The 14,893-nt window shown below is 37.9% G+C and overlaps 1 protein-coding gene across 11 annotated transcripts in view; it reads left to right on the top strand.

Moving 5' to 3' along the window:
- Positions 1-14,893, top strand: part of KIF21A (kinesin family member 21A) — a 93,132-nt gene that overhangs the window by 29,315 nt on the left and 48,924 nt on the right. For all 11 annotated transcript variants that reach the window (XM_065837020.2, XM_065837004.2, XM_065836995.2 and 8 more), the window contains exons 2-7: positions 3,781-4,003; positions 5,327-5,509; positions 8,719-8,868; positions 9,576-9,710; positions 12,736-12,903; positions 14,748-14,863. In XM_065837020.2, coding sequence (XP_065693092.1) covers positions 3,781-4,003; positions 5,327-5,509; positions 8,719-8,868; positions 9,576-9,710; positions 12,736-12,903; positions 14,748-14,863 — 975 coding nt within the window. The remainder of the gene's footprint in view (positions 1-3,780; positions 4,004-5,326; positions 5,510-8,718; positions 8,869-9,575; positions 9,711-12,735; positions 12,904-14,747; positions 14,864-14,893) is intronic.

Genomic DNA, 14,893 nt, shown 5'->3' with positions numbered 1-14,893 from the left:
CAATGCTTCACATGGAGAAGCAAAATTTAAAAAAACACTGGTCTCATTTTATTTAGTATATGAAATGGAATTAATGGATGGTTTGATCATAGATGTGTTGAGATTTCTGGGGAAAAATTAGGTAATGGGGAGGTTTTTAAATGAACAGACACAGATAAATTTTTTCACTAGCTGAAAGGAAATGTGTGTATGTATATCTGTATCCTTATATATCCATATATATATATAAATAACATATATTTAAATCCCAGGGACAATTTTCCACCCCTAGAAATAAACTAAGATAGGACGCTTTTCAAAGGGATACTATGATATTATCTAGTTTAAACAGGAATAAGTTCTAGGAAGTTTGATGTCTTGCAGAACACAAGGTATTGACCTGATGATTGCTGTAGTCCTGCACTATATTTTCTGAGTCTGTTCTAGCTGACAATATTTTTAGCAGAGACATTGTGCACCTATTGTACTGAGAGATTAGTCCCAGTAAAATACAGTGCATTACTGTGCCATCACTGGCTATTTTAGCTTTTCCTAATTAGACAGCTTGTCCTAGTGCGCTGAGACAGAATAGATTTAGGGGATTAAGTTCCACGTGTGTGGCCTGGAGGCTCTGCAAAGTGCATGTAAACAAAGGTTGGGTGTGTTCGCTTTGGAGTGGAGGAGCGGGAAGGATTCAAGGCCTAATGCTGTTTGGGAAGTTGCCACATCTAAAGAGATGTGATTGGAAATAGGTAGAACACACATGATTGTATACAATTAATAGAGCAGCCTGAAAACCAGATGAGCTAGAGCCATGTAGAAGACAAAACGGGTGAAGTCAAGTTGGTCTAGGAAAAAGAAACCAACCCAGTGGCAGACTGCCAGGTGGGTAACTGGGCAAGGAGAGATGACCAAAATGAACTCTTTCACATTCTAAGGCATGGGCAATGCCTGCTTTGCTGGCAAAAGTGGCCACATTAAGTCATGAGGGAAAGGTTTTGCTGTAAGCAGAAGAAGAAAATCACTTTGTCATTTGACGTGTGGGGTGGGGGAGGAAGTGTTCCTATAGCCAGTGCTGGAACAGGAGCAGACTTGCACAGGGACCGCAACTTGCTGGACCTCACATTCAGTGTGGATGATAATATATTTTGACAGCCATGAAGTTCAAGTAATCCACTCACACTGTTCAGAAGTGGCCAGAGATTGGGTTGAAGGCATTTATTACTTACTCCTTAAGGTCATCACATTAGTTTGGGCCTAAACTTATCAAGAGAACTGTATGGATTTCAGGGCATGAACTGTCCCTTGAGCGACCTCAGATTGGGTGATGAAGATCTCCTGTCTGCATATAATTTTTAGTTGTCAACTTTCATTGTATAAGTCATTGCTAAAAGCCTTTCAGAACTGGGGGGAAGTTTGGTTTTTGGGTTGCACAAAAGGTTATTTGATTTTGAAAATGTTTTCTATCTTGATTTTTAAGAAAAGATCTTTCTAGTCTTCCTTGTACTAGAAAACAATGCGAGCAGTACCTCTGGAGCTTTAGAAGCCCTCAGAGTTCATGCTTGTAAGAACAATTGATTGCCTTTGTGCTGTCTGCACTGGATTAGTGAAAGAATGAGAGTGCTTAGTCTTAAGAAGGAGCTTGGCCTCTGATTTCATGGCATTAATCTAAAGCAGTAAAATAAGGTACCAAGTTTGTATTTCCCAAATATTAAGTGTTACAGGCAGCATGCTACAATATTTTATTTGCTCAGCTTTTCCAGTTGTGTGGAGTTCTTTTAGGATAGGCGTATGATTGATTTTTGAAGACTTTTTTTCTCTGTCTGGAAATAACAGCTATTTTATTATAAAGTGTTGTTTGGTCTGGAATAAAATAAACTTCTTACAAGTTTAGGTATGTGTTTGTCAGGTTTTGTGTCTAGTGGGCACAGGTACTAGTGGATCAAATTGTTAGTGAGGAAGCTATGTAACTCCTGAATTATTTTTAGCATTCTTATTTAAGGAAAAAAAAACCCTCATGATAATTATTGTTATTAGAGAGAAAAATCTGTAACCTATATTATGCATTCCATGTTGTTAAATGCAAATACTGTTTGTAGAGTATTTGTACCTATTTTGCATATCATATGATCATTCCTTTTATTGATAGTTTTCAAAAGTTTTCTGCAGAAAACCTTACAAATAGAAAGATACATTGTGCTCTGTGTGATTATTTTTTTTTTTACAGTACATTTTTTAACTTGAACAAAACTATATGTGTGCTGATATAATTTGAATTAATCTGCAGCAGTCCGCTCAGAGTTGTTGGAGATGAGCTCTCTGAAGCATTGGCATGGCCGCCCTAGACCTGTAGGTGGTTTTGGGTCCTTATGTTCCCATTAGATTTTGGAACAGGTTTGATGTCTGGAGAGGAGTGTTTTTGGCTTAGTTTCCTATGAAAGGAGTGTAATTTGTGCACACTGAAACTGCTCTCTGATCCAAACCAACATGTGATAAATGGAGATGTTGGGGGAATTTGCTTTAGAACAGCGCAGCTACTCCAAACCGAACACTAATGTAGACATTGCCCTTAAACCATGGAGTATGAAATGACTATGTGCCTTTAAAATGTTCTCTGTATATACAAATCTTTGACTTTGACACTGTAACATAAAGTAGCTATACCAAGGTAAATATAGGTGCTTGAAGTTTTATATAAATGGAGAATTTATATAAAATATTCCATGACTCTGTGTGTAGCTCTACTGCTGATTTTATCACCTTTATATATGACCTTACTTGTCCCCTGTCTTTTAAACTTTAATTGGTGCTGCTTTGAGAACTTGGAAACACTTAAAAAAAAAAAATAGTAATTTTGTAAACAAATTATTAGTTAAAGTTTTTCTTCCTGATAGTTAACCATTAAACCAATTGAATCACAAACTTCCATGATATTATTTAGTCACTGAGCTAGTACAAGAATTCAGTTTTTACAAGACTGCAAGAGTATGAAGAATGCAGAGTAATTAATAGAATGGTAGAATATAAGAAGTCTAAGATGGTTGTGTTGTACAAAGTAGTTTTTCAGAAACTGAACAAACTGAAATAAAAGCTGGAATTTGTCTCAGTGGGGAAATAATGAGGAATGAGACACTCTTACCTTTAGGATTTGTTAGGAACAGGTGTGTGTGTGTGGTGTGGTGTTTTTTTGTTTTTGTTTTTTCTCCACTCTTTTTCTCTGAAGATCAATCACTTTGCTGAAATCAACATTTCACAGGAATGTTCTGTCTGTGTCAAAGCTCCTTTCCTCTAGAAGGAAAAGCAGCAATGTGAGTATTCTCCTTCTTCTTGTAGCAAGGAGGCTTTCATTTAAGATGGCATGTAGGCTTTGGAGGTCTTTGGTCCCAAATTACTACATAAACTATGCTGCATTTTTTCATATTTGTTACAATCAAAAAAATACAATGAAAACAAAGAAATCTGATAAAATTGAAAAGCATGATTTCAAGGTCAGAACTAGATCGTGCAAGTTAGTCATTAATAATGCATAGTGTACATACAGAAACACTTTTCTAGGGAGGTAATCACCTTGAAATTGGAAGGTGACCCTTCAGGGAAGAGAAGATGATCTGCATGAGCATCTGTGTGAGTGGGTTCTGATGCCATCAGTACTGTGCCTCAGACTGCTGCTTCCTGGCTTGATGCAAAATTCTCATTTTTCAGCCACTAAGGAGTCCTTTTCACATCTCTTATTTACATTGTTTGTATGCTCCTGTTTCTGATAATAATTTCTAATAGTTCTTTTTGTCTCTTCTGAAACAGAATTAGACCACAGCTAGCCAAAGAGAAGATCGAAGGATGCCATATTTGTACATCTGTCACACCTGGTGAACCTCAAGTGTTCTTGGGAAAAGATAAGGCCTTCACTTTCGATTATGTCTTTAACATTGACTCGCAGCAAGAAGAGATCTATGTACAGTGTATAGAAAAACTGATTGAAGGTTGCTTTGAAGGCTATAATGCCACAGTCTTTGCTTATGGCCAAGTAAGTTTTACAATTTTATTTTGAAGTATTTCTTTCAGAATAAACAATTTCTTGTAACTAGTCTTTCTCTTAAATTTCAGAATGCGTAAACGTGGTTTTTAGTGTCTTTGTTTTATTTTAAATGACATATCCTATAGGAGACTGTTTAGGAGTTTGTATAGATTCTGTGCAGAATGGCCATTGAAACACAGAGGATGTATATAGGCCGTAGCTCTGAATTAATAGTAATGTTGAAAATAGCATGAGTCCGTGTAATTCCTGAATTCACCCCAATGCAGCAGTACGAATTAGTGACTTCACTGGTTGATATATAGAGAGAGGTTGTACTGAGATTTCTTTCTGAGCAATTGTCAATCCCTCTGCATTTTCGCACGCTTTTTGGGAAGAGGAACTTTAAAAAATAGATCCTAGGGAACTTCAGGCCACATTGTTTTTTTGTGGGCAAACTGTAGAGATCAGATTCCAAAGTCAGAACTTCTCGTAGAGGACACACCTTCTCAGTACACTGGGCACAAATTGAAGTTCTCAAAGCTGAAATATCATTGAGCACAATGTAGAGAATATATTATGGTCTTCTGAATATTCCTTCAGGAATTGAGAAGAATTTGGTTTTGGATGGTGAATTTCACCACTGTTAAACAAGGTATCTCAAGTTAACTAGGTGAAGTCTAGTCCTAGTGAAACAATGCAGTTTGCAGATCCAGTTTACTAGATTATGTTCAGCTCTGTGATACTATCTTCATCTTAGGCTTGACCCACTAATTAAGTGAAAACACAACACTTATACAGCTTATATAGGACTTCACATTTAATTATTTTCTTAGTGAAGGTACAGCTTGTATTCCTCGGTGCTGTTTGTAAGCTGAGAACAATGGCAATATTGTACCTGAAATATTCAGACATCGTAATTAAGGGAATCATTTGATCTGCTTCAGTAAAGAATTGCAAATGCTGCTCCTACCACCAAAATATATCCTTTAATTAACAGTCTGGGTTAAAAACATTAGCTATTCTTTTGACCTCAGAGATGATAGCTCAAGGCTGATGTAAGCAGCTTAGTGGAATTTTGCAGGGGAAAGGTTATGAAAGATTGAACCGGTCCCTGCCTGCTTGCATGTGATCTGTGGATAAACAGCAGTTTGTCCAGCTTCTACTGTTTTATCTATTTTTCAAAATGACCTGTTGTTGTGCATGTTAATAGTGTAAAGATCACAGACTGACTTAGTAGTTGCTATATCTAGGACTAGGGTTTACAAACTGCATTTATCTGTGATGATTTGGTACTATTAATGTGTTCTAGTGACTAGTCCTTTCTCAATTTAGACAGGTGCTGGCAAAACATACACCATGGGCACTGGATTTGATGTCAACATAACAGAGGAGGAACAAGGCATTATATCACGTGCTGTTAAGCATCTCTTCAGATGTATCGAAGAAAAAAAACAAGCTGCTATTAAACAAGGACTTCCACCTCCAGATTTTAAAGTGAATGCACAGTTCTTAGAGGTAAATATGATCTGTGTTTGTGTGTGTAACTTAATGAGGTTTTTTAGAAAGAAAATTAAAGTGTTGTTTTTTCTTCTGCTACTTTTACATTCTTTTCCCACAAGATGTTTTGAATTAATCTTCAAGATTTCAAAAGGAAATTTCATGGAGTTTGCTTCACCTCTACAATTTATGAAAAACAGCCTTTTTATCTTATTCCAATTATTTTAGTAGTTCCCTTTACAGGGTTATTTTGAAGTGTAGAAGTAGGTTTTTAGTCATCATTTGTCTCTTTCTGCAGCACATATTTGCTCACAGAGCCTGTTGCTCTTGCCTGTTTGAAATTCTTTACAAAACCTTTTAGTAAAAAACAATTAAAAAAAATCAATTGTACTTTTTGCCTTTGAATTGTGACTGTACTTCACCTGCTGTTGTCACTTTGAAAGCTGAAGAAATCTATGGCAAAATCTGTTCAGGAGACTTGTTCTGTTCTTTTCATCAAAGGAGAAACCTAGTATAAAAATAGTTTTCTGTGGTCCCCAGTGGTTTAGGATCGAGCTTCTGTGTCACTATTCCCTCTTTCATTAGACCCAGAGAAAACCTGTGGAAGTGCTATGGAAAAACTGTTCCCTTTGTGTTTTGTAGACACAGCTACTGGTCAGAGAGGCCAGAAGATCTTTGATCTTTCTGATCTGCTGCAACTGTTGGTTTAAATCTTGCAGCTTTTATGTTGTGTCTGCTGCCCATGGAATTGTGTTTTTTTTTTTTTTTAAATGGATTGATTTGGGTGTGACATGTTTACATTTGCCACCAAGATGCAAAATCTGATGCTTTAAACACAAGAAGAGGAAGAATCAATTTAAGGAAGAGCAGGTGTAAATGTGTGTTACTTAGTTCAGTATTTGTGACTTTACCTACTTTGTGGGGAGAAAGCTCCGCTTTTATATGACCCAAGAGAAAAGCTGTTGGTTTCATTACTGCTGAAGTAAACTGAGTCCTATAGTCATATGTTCCTATAATTGTTTTAAAGTTTAACAGGCTGTCAGTAGTTTTGCACTGGTTTAGGTTTGTCGCTGCTTTTGGTTGCTCTGGCTAATGTTTGCCTAGAGAGAGCCTGGGCCTGAGTGTGTTACGTGGGAATGCCGGAGTCTTCTGTTCTCTCTGAACATGGAGAGCTGCAGCTCCTGTTCTGCTTAGGCAGCTGCAACAGTAGGAGTGTAAGGAGTAGTAGCCAGTGTAGCTTCTGAATTCCTCGTGGTTTTTTGACACGACATTACAAATGTGACTGTGAGAGTCTCAAAATACAGTGCAGTAATTGAACATTACAGTGATAATATGTGGAATCACAGCCATTATGACGTATTTCAGATGAAATGTACATCCTAAAACCTCTCATCTAATTTAGAGAAAGGTTGTTACATGTATAACAGCTTCTCCCTTAACAAAATGTCACTTTTTAAAAATTATACTGAGGCTAAATAGGAGCTTTCCCAGAAAGAGCTTTTTCTGATTAGTTATGTATCATACACTCCTGTGTCAGAAAGTATCCTCTTCCTCTCTTCCTCCCATCCTATCTACCATTAGGGCTGGATTACATAAATAATAATTTAGTCATTGAACAAGCTGAAGCAACATTTTATTTTGGAATAACTTTGAAGTCCGACAGCTGGATAACTATTGGGAACAGTGACTTCTGTTGGCTACTTGCTTGGTTTTCTTAGTTTGCACTTTGTCTCTCTTAACTCCTTGCTTTCCTGCTGGCTTCTCCAAAAGACAGGCATATACAGTCCTATGCAATTGCAGGGGCATTATCAGGATCCTCTCTAAATTGTGGCATCAGTTTGTTTGCACATAGCAAGGTAAAGCATTAGTGAGAAGGCTCCTACTTAGTGTATTTATGCCTAATAATTAAATTTACACATGCAATAATTAAGTTTAACATGCAAGGTTTTAAAGGCATCACATTCGCAAATGGTGAGCCTTTTCTTCTCAGGGATGGATTTTTACTTGTGAGAGGAGAAAACCTGTAGCTTTTGGTGTATGAGAAAGTACATTGGGTGAATACAGATCTGTTGCAGTGGTTCTTTGGCTTTTACCTAGAGACTTTGATCAGGGATTTGATCAGTCTGGCCTAAGCTCTGCTAAAGTGAATTGGCATAAGCAAACTGAAGACACTGGGATGCTGTCTTTTCTGCCATTGTGTGCTTTTTTGGTTGTTGTGTGGTGGTTTTTTTTGTTTTTTTTTTTTTTTTTTTTGGTTGGTTGGTCTTTTTTTTTGGTTGGTTTACCCTGATATCTTCAGTTGCATCTAAATATCTTTCCTATAACTTAGAACATTCCTATGAAGTGATAATCCATCTTCTCTAACACTGGTAACTACATAATAATTTCTGATGTCTTTGCTGGTTCTGGTATAATTTATTGACCTAACAGGCTGATGTGCTTAATGACACTGGGTTGAAAGACCACTAAATGTACATGTACTTGCCTTCAGGACACCCAGGGAAACATGCAGTAAACATTAAGCAGCCTGAAACATGTAGTAAATAGTTGCTGTTACTCATATGATTGTGCCTGAAAGTTATAACTCAATCTGGGGCACCAAAGCGTAGGTAATGTACACAGGAAAGTACAAAAGCCCTGCTCAAGAAACCATGACATTATTTTTGGCCTCCTGGTTGGTGTCTTTAATAAGCAGCTTGCACAGAAGCTATTATATGTTAAATTCCTTCCAGGGGAGGAACAGTTTATCTAAATGAAAGAGAGATGTAGGATTATGAAGGTGTGAGAGAGGAGATGAGAAAAGGTGTGATGGCAGGGAGAGCAAGTGGAGTGAGCTTGAAGTTTTTGGAGGAGAGTGCAGCCAGCTGAATCAACAAAGCAAAGTCAAACCTGAGGACAGCAGGTGCCTGCTGCAGAAACCACTGCTGCCCTCGTTCTGTGGGCATCCAGTGCCACCCGTCGCCTGGTACCACCAAAGAATTTTCTCCCAAATCTGATGATGTGGAGGATGTTGCTGCTTCTCTGGGTGGCATAATAGCAAAGCGGGCAGATGGCTGCTCTGTCTATCATCCTATTGTCCTTGTAAGTTTGGATTCTTCACAGTATCCTTTTTTGAGAGCCTTGGCATTTGCATTTTTAGAATCTTTTGTATGTGCTGTGCACAAATTTATTAGTAATTGGAGGAATTCCTAAAGTAATATATATTTTTTCTTTTTTTTTCTCCTCAGCTTTACAATGAAGAAATTCTTGATTTGTTTGATACCACACGTGATATTGATGCAAAGAATAAAAAATCAAATATTAAAATACATGAAGATTCGGCAGGAGGAATTTATACAGTGGGAGTTACAACCCGAACTGTGAATGGAGAATCAGAGGTGATAACTGGAAACAAATTGCTCTGTAGCATACCAAGTGCTTTCCACAAATGTTGTCTGTTTTGATATGCAGTTAGAAATAGAGGTTATGCTTGCTAACGTCTGCATCTCAGACAATTTAGGTATAAAGTTTAGTTGAAATGTTTTTCTTTGATTTCTGTACACTTGAAACTGATAAATGTCTGATGGTGAGTGTGCACCACTTCCACTTAGTGCTAGAAATACACTTTTGTTAATAGTGTAGTTCTGCTGGGAGAAAAAATTTTGGCATGTGTAAATCTAATCTCCCAAATCTTATGTTATTTTTCCTGTGCCAGGAAAGCTTTGCACGATGATTGATGTGATATAAATTGCTCTTCGTGAGTGTGCATCGCAAATACGAATAAAAATTTTATCGTACTGTTATTTTTGATCAAAAAGTGCGAAAGTTGTCCATTTTTGCCACAGGTGAATGGAAGGAAGATTGCTGTGTTACTACCAGGGAAGAATAAGAAGAGCAGTACATAGATTGAAGTGTTTTCTTTCAGAAACCACAAAACCCCCCAACTTTTAGTTTGCTTATTTAAGAGTCTTTGTGCTTTTGACATATAGGAACAGAAATCATAGCAAATGGAAAAAACTTATTGGTTTGGGTATAAACAAGTGTTATAGGAACACTTTTTATTTAAACTTCAAGCAATACAGTGTACTTCTTGTCTGTTTTCTAGATGATGCAGTGCTTGAAGCTGGGGGCTTTGTCTCGAACCACTGCCAGCACTCAGATGAATGTTCAGAGCTCACGGTCACACGCCATCTTTACTATACACTTGTGTCAAACCAGAGTCTGTCCTCCATTTAACACCGTATGTATCTTGACTGTTATTAAACTTCACATTAGTAACTGTTTTTCAAAATGTGAATATTGTTTTGGCAGCCACTGCTGTCTGAATTGCACTTAAAGATGCTACAGTCATCATCGTGCTTGATGAATTTGCTAAGCATTATAATAATTTGATTTAATCTGTGCATGTGTAACCATCCTCTAACCAGAGGCAACAATAAACTGCAGTCTCTTACATTAATCTGCCCATTCTCCTCTAGCATTTTCTTCAGTATTTTGTTGCAACGTACACAAGCAAGAAAGTTAAAATATAATTTTTCTTTAATTGGGAAAATGTTTTTCAGTGTCTTAGTAGTTAGTGGGTTTAAGATTGCAGTCAACTAACTGACAGTGCTTGTGTATTCCAGATTAAGTGCTTATGTCCAACAAGGAGCAAGTAGAAAAGCATTAGATTCTGAAATTTAGTGTATTTATTTCAAGTGGATATATATTTGGGATTCAGATGTGTTGGTAGGTCTATCCACATAACCCAAAGTCTAAACTATGAATATAGATGAAGCTGTTCTGTAGAAGATTTTTTTCATGTGAATGTTGCTGTTAGTTGTTAGGTGCTGCTGATGTATCTTGTAAAGAGGAGAGTTCTGAATAAATGTCTACTACCCAAAACTACAGTAGCTTCAGGGGGACTTGATTTGGTTATTCTAAAGGCATTGAAATTAAGTATTTCAGTGAAGTTCTAAGTAGCTGGTTAGCATTTTCACATAGATATCACATTTGTAAGTGTGTGGAACAGTGAATTGGATTTGTAGTGCTGCTTTTTTTTAACGCTACAAATAATCATTTTCAGGCAAAAAGAGAGTTGTTCTCTCGTCCTTTGTAGTATGTAGACCTGCTTTATGCACCTGTTTTAACGCTTCTTCCTGCTTTCCATGCTGAAACTGCAGACCTGGTGGTGTGGGCAGTGTTCTGTCTTCTCACTCGGGAAGGACTGGCATTCTATCCAAAGCCCAGACAGGGCACTTCGGTCACTGCATGGTGACACTGTCCCCTCGGATGTTTTGTTTAATACTATCTGTGTAGCTGGGGAGTGAGAGCTCATCCAGGGGCCTTGTTTCCCACAGGCTGCCAGCCCAGCAACCCACCACGCTGGTGCCCTTGTGGCCTTCCCCGCCTACTGAGCCACCCACTCTTGCCTGGTTTCTAACAGAAGTTTCTGTTAGAGAAACAGGTGGCTACTTTCTGCCCTGTGTCAAAACATGTTTTGTTATTTTTTTTTTTTGAGTTATGAGCAAGATAATTTGACTGTCTGGAGCAGGACATTGCTAGATTCTGAATCTGTAGGCAGCACCCTCTCCTCTCCCTGCAGTGTTTGGGAGAGCAGAGATTAGACCTGACACTGGCTTCTGAACGCTCCTGGAATGTAAATTAATATGAACTCTTATTGGGTGACCAGGAGAGGTGCAGCTCAAGTTTCTGTCGTTGGTGCTGTCTGGTAGACAACAGTTTTGGGAGGCCTTTGTTACCAGGGCGACGCAACGGCAGGGATGAGGTGACTCTGTGCTGGTCTCTCCCTGCTGGCCCTGGGCTGGGCAGCCAGCCAGGGCTGCAGTGCATGGACACGCTGCTCCTTGTGCTGCACTGCTCAGGAGATTCTGTACATATATTTGGTTTACTAAATAAGCAAGAGAGAAAGAAGGATGCATTAATCATTGCTTTGAGGCCTAGGAAAGAGGGTGTGATCCACCAGCAGCATAAATGTCAAAATAGCTGAAAAGGTGTGATAGTCCAATCTGGAAGTGGCACAATTCCTGTTGTCCTCTGAAAATGCTACACAAGGAGATTGCTTAAGAGGTTTGGTCTGCAGCCACACACATTACCCCTTGCACTAGTGAGGGAGCTGTGGGCTAGCTGACTAAGGACATAAACATCGTTGCCACAGAATATTTGAGGGTTTCTTTTAAAGACAAACAAACCAATCTGTGGTTACTGTAATAGAAGATTCCTATAATAACAAAGCCTGTAGACTGGGCTGTGTGAATATAAGTCCAGTATACACTTGCTAGATGCCTATTACATGCTGCCATGGCAAGCAGCAAGAAATTGCCCTGCGATGTTTATTTTAGTAGAAATGTCTGGAACTGAGTGATTTCAAGATTTTCTCTCATTCAGCATTGCTTTTGTGGCAACAGGTCTAACCACACAGAGTAAAATAAATCTCCACAGCATGTGGTACAGCTACAGTAATTGACAGAGAAAAAAACCTTGGTATTATCTAATGAGAAAGGATAGTTTTACTGCTGTGCTTTGGGATGTGAAGTGGAAGAGGCTGAGACTATGGAACCTGCCCAGGAACACACTGCACTACAGGCAGGTGCCCCACACTGGTGGAACTGTGTGTCAGGTGCCAGTCATGGCAGCTTACCTGGGGGGTTGAGGGGAGAAAGGAACCTCTTCTTCCTCCAGCAGTTCTTGTGCTCTCCTTATCTCCTGCTCGAGTCAGAAGTGCTGGTGTGATACTTGTTTCTGGGGAAACTGACTTAAAAAATTAATTTCTAAAATAAAGCTGAAGAGTTGTGCCACAGAGAAGCTGATGATAGGGATTAGAGAGGTATAAAATCAGAATATCTCTTGAGTTATTTGGCAGGCTTATGAACTTGTAATTTAGGAGGGAAACGCTCATTGTTTTCTAAAAAAAAATCTATTTCCTTTGTCAACTGATTTAAGACTTGCATTCCAGGTGAGGTACAAATTTCATTGCCCAGCTTGCTGCCCTGAAAGAATTGTAGCCCATATTTAGAAGTAATTTGTACGTTGCTATTCATGTGCATCTATAGCTGGGTCTTAAAGAACTATGTGTTAGTGGATATGACTAAAATGGAGAGATGTTTTTGAGAGATACTGATCTTGTTATAAGAGAATCAGTAAATAAGGAAGGAAACGGACATGACAAATAGGTAGTCTTGTAAATAATTGTTGATTGAACTTTACAGTAGAAATGTTAATGTGAAAGATCTTACCAAGCTTTATGGGTTCTTTTTTAATTTCAGGATAATGCCACTGATAACAGGATAATATCTGAATCTTCTGAGATGAATGAATTTGAAACTCTTACTGCCAAGTTCCATTTTGTTGATCTAGCGGGATCTGAAAGATTAAAGCGAACAGGAGCTACAGGAGAAAGGGCGAAAGAGGGCATTTCCATCAACTGTGGACTAGTAAGACACTACGATTTGTTTCCATTGGCTGTTGGTACCATCTTCTCTTTCTTTTTTGAATCACTTTGTTTTCAGGAATCCCTAAGGAGAAATGCATCATGTGCAGAACAAGGACTGTAGTACAAGATATAACAGCATATATTGGTGATTACTGGGTTATGACTTGCTAACATTTTCTTGGTTGTACCTAGACCTTAACTAGCAAATGATGGTACTTATAACTGTCATGAAATACGGAGTAAATAACTTCTAAAAGATATTGCAGAGCAGGGGTGACAAAGTCATTTTCACTGGGGGCCACCTCAGCCTTGCAGCTGCCTTCAAGGGCCGAAGGTAATTTTCGGGCTGTATCAATGCAGGAGTTTGCCAATGAGTTTGACACCACTGTTGTAGAGGCTTCGTTTTTATTTTCATTTTAACTTTGTCAAGACAATGGGAGAACATTACAACCAGTTTGCAATGAGTATTGGCATGTAAAAAGTGGACAATGAATTAGAAATGAAATTTTTAACTTATAGTGGTCACTTTTTTTGCTTGTGTACTGGCACTGTATGCGGGGTTTTTTTGATAATGAATCATATTACATTTTGTAATTTAATTATGACTACAGTGAAAAGTAGAGCTAGTGATTATCTATGGAGATTGTAGTTTCGTGCCTTGATTTTGAGCTACTTGGCTGTGTAGTGGTTCTGTGCAATTTTCTTTTAAAGATTCAAAAATACTGTTCGTTTTATATATGAAAACATGGCTTTTCCTCTGGTCTAGTTTGTCGTACCAGAGAGGTGTTTTGCATCTAAACGTTCTTAGTGATTCTTTTGTTATCACAATGGTGATTCCGTAGATGTAAGAAAGAGAAGGAGAATTTAGTTCATCTTCATCATTGATGTAAGCGTAGAGCCAACAGAAGCTTGGGGGTTTAGATGAGACAGATGTGTCCTTAACAAACAGGATACAAAATGCAGGAAGATGAAAATCAGTGTGATAAAATTAATATTTTTATATGATCACAAAACTTTCATTTACAGTAAATTCCAGCCCAGCTTTGGGAAACAGATTGAAGATGACTTAAACGTGATAAAACATTCACAGAATGTGGTGCGTGTGCAGTTCTTCTACTGCTGGATGCAGTAAGACCATTTTCAAGGCTAAGAACACGATGTGCAGGGTGCCATCTAGAGGAACATTCTTTAATTTGGCATGTGAATAATCTGATTAAAGTACATGCAGTTGCACACTAAAACTAATTTTACAGCTTAATGCTAGGTTGTTTATAAGCAGGAATTAGACCTTTTCTTAGCAATGAAGGAGGATAGCCATAGACTACATAATTTCAAGCATTAAATGCTTAAATCTTTGTCAGGCATTCCTTATTTCATGTCTGTAGAGGTAGTAAATTCTACTTTCTTTTCATATTAATACCCTATATCTTATTCTAAATCTAGTATAAAGCAGATTGATAAAATCAATTTTTAAAAGAAAATAGCTAGTGCTTGAGGTAGAGATCAGCTTTAATAATTATTGAAAGTAAATGTCTTTTACATTAAGTATCTCTAACTTAAGTTTGTGACTGACATATCAATAGACAGTGCACACAAATTGTGCTAAGCACTTAGCAGTTGAAGATACCAGACTGCAAGTCATCTGATTCACTGTTGGTAGCAAGGAAGTTTATAGATATCTACTGCATAAATGTAACAATATTTAGAATTTTTTTATTATGTTAACTTTCATGAGCATATTCATTTATTCAGAATATGCAGACCTCAGTTTGTAGCTTTTTTTGAAAGTAAAACTACTCAGGAACCAATTTTAACTTGTGTGTTACATGATTTGGTGTTTTATAGCTGGCACTTGGCAATGTAATAAGTGCACTGGGAGATAAAAGTAAGAAGGCAACTCATGTACCATACAGAGATTCAAAGCTTACAAGGCTACTTCAAGACTCTCTTGGAGGAAACAGGTATGAAAACTGAAATGTTTTGTGTTTTTC

The sequence above is a fragment of the Patagioenas fasciata genome, chromosome 1 (genome assembly GCF_037038585.1).
Source record: "Patagioenas fasciata isolate bPatFas1 chromosome 1, bPatFas1.hap1, whole genome shotgun sequence".
NCBI lineage: Eukaryota > Metazoa > Chordata > Aves > Columbiformes > Columbidae > Patagioenas > Patagioenas fasciata.
This window is presented reverse-complemented; position numbering and strand designations above follow the sequence as displayed.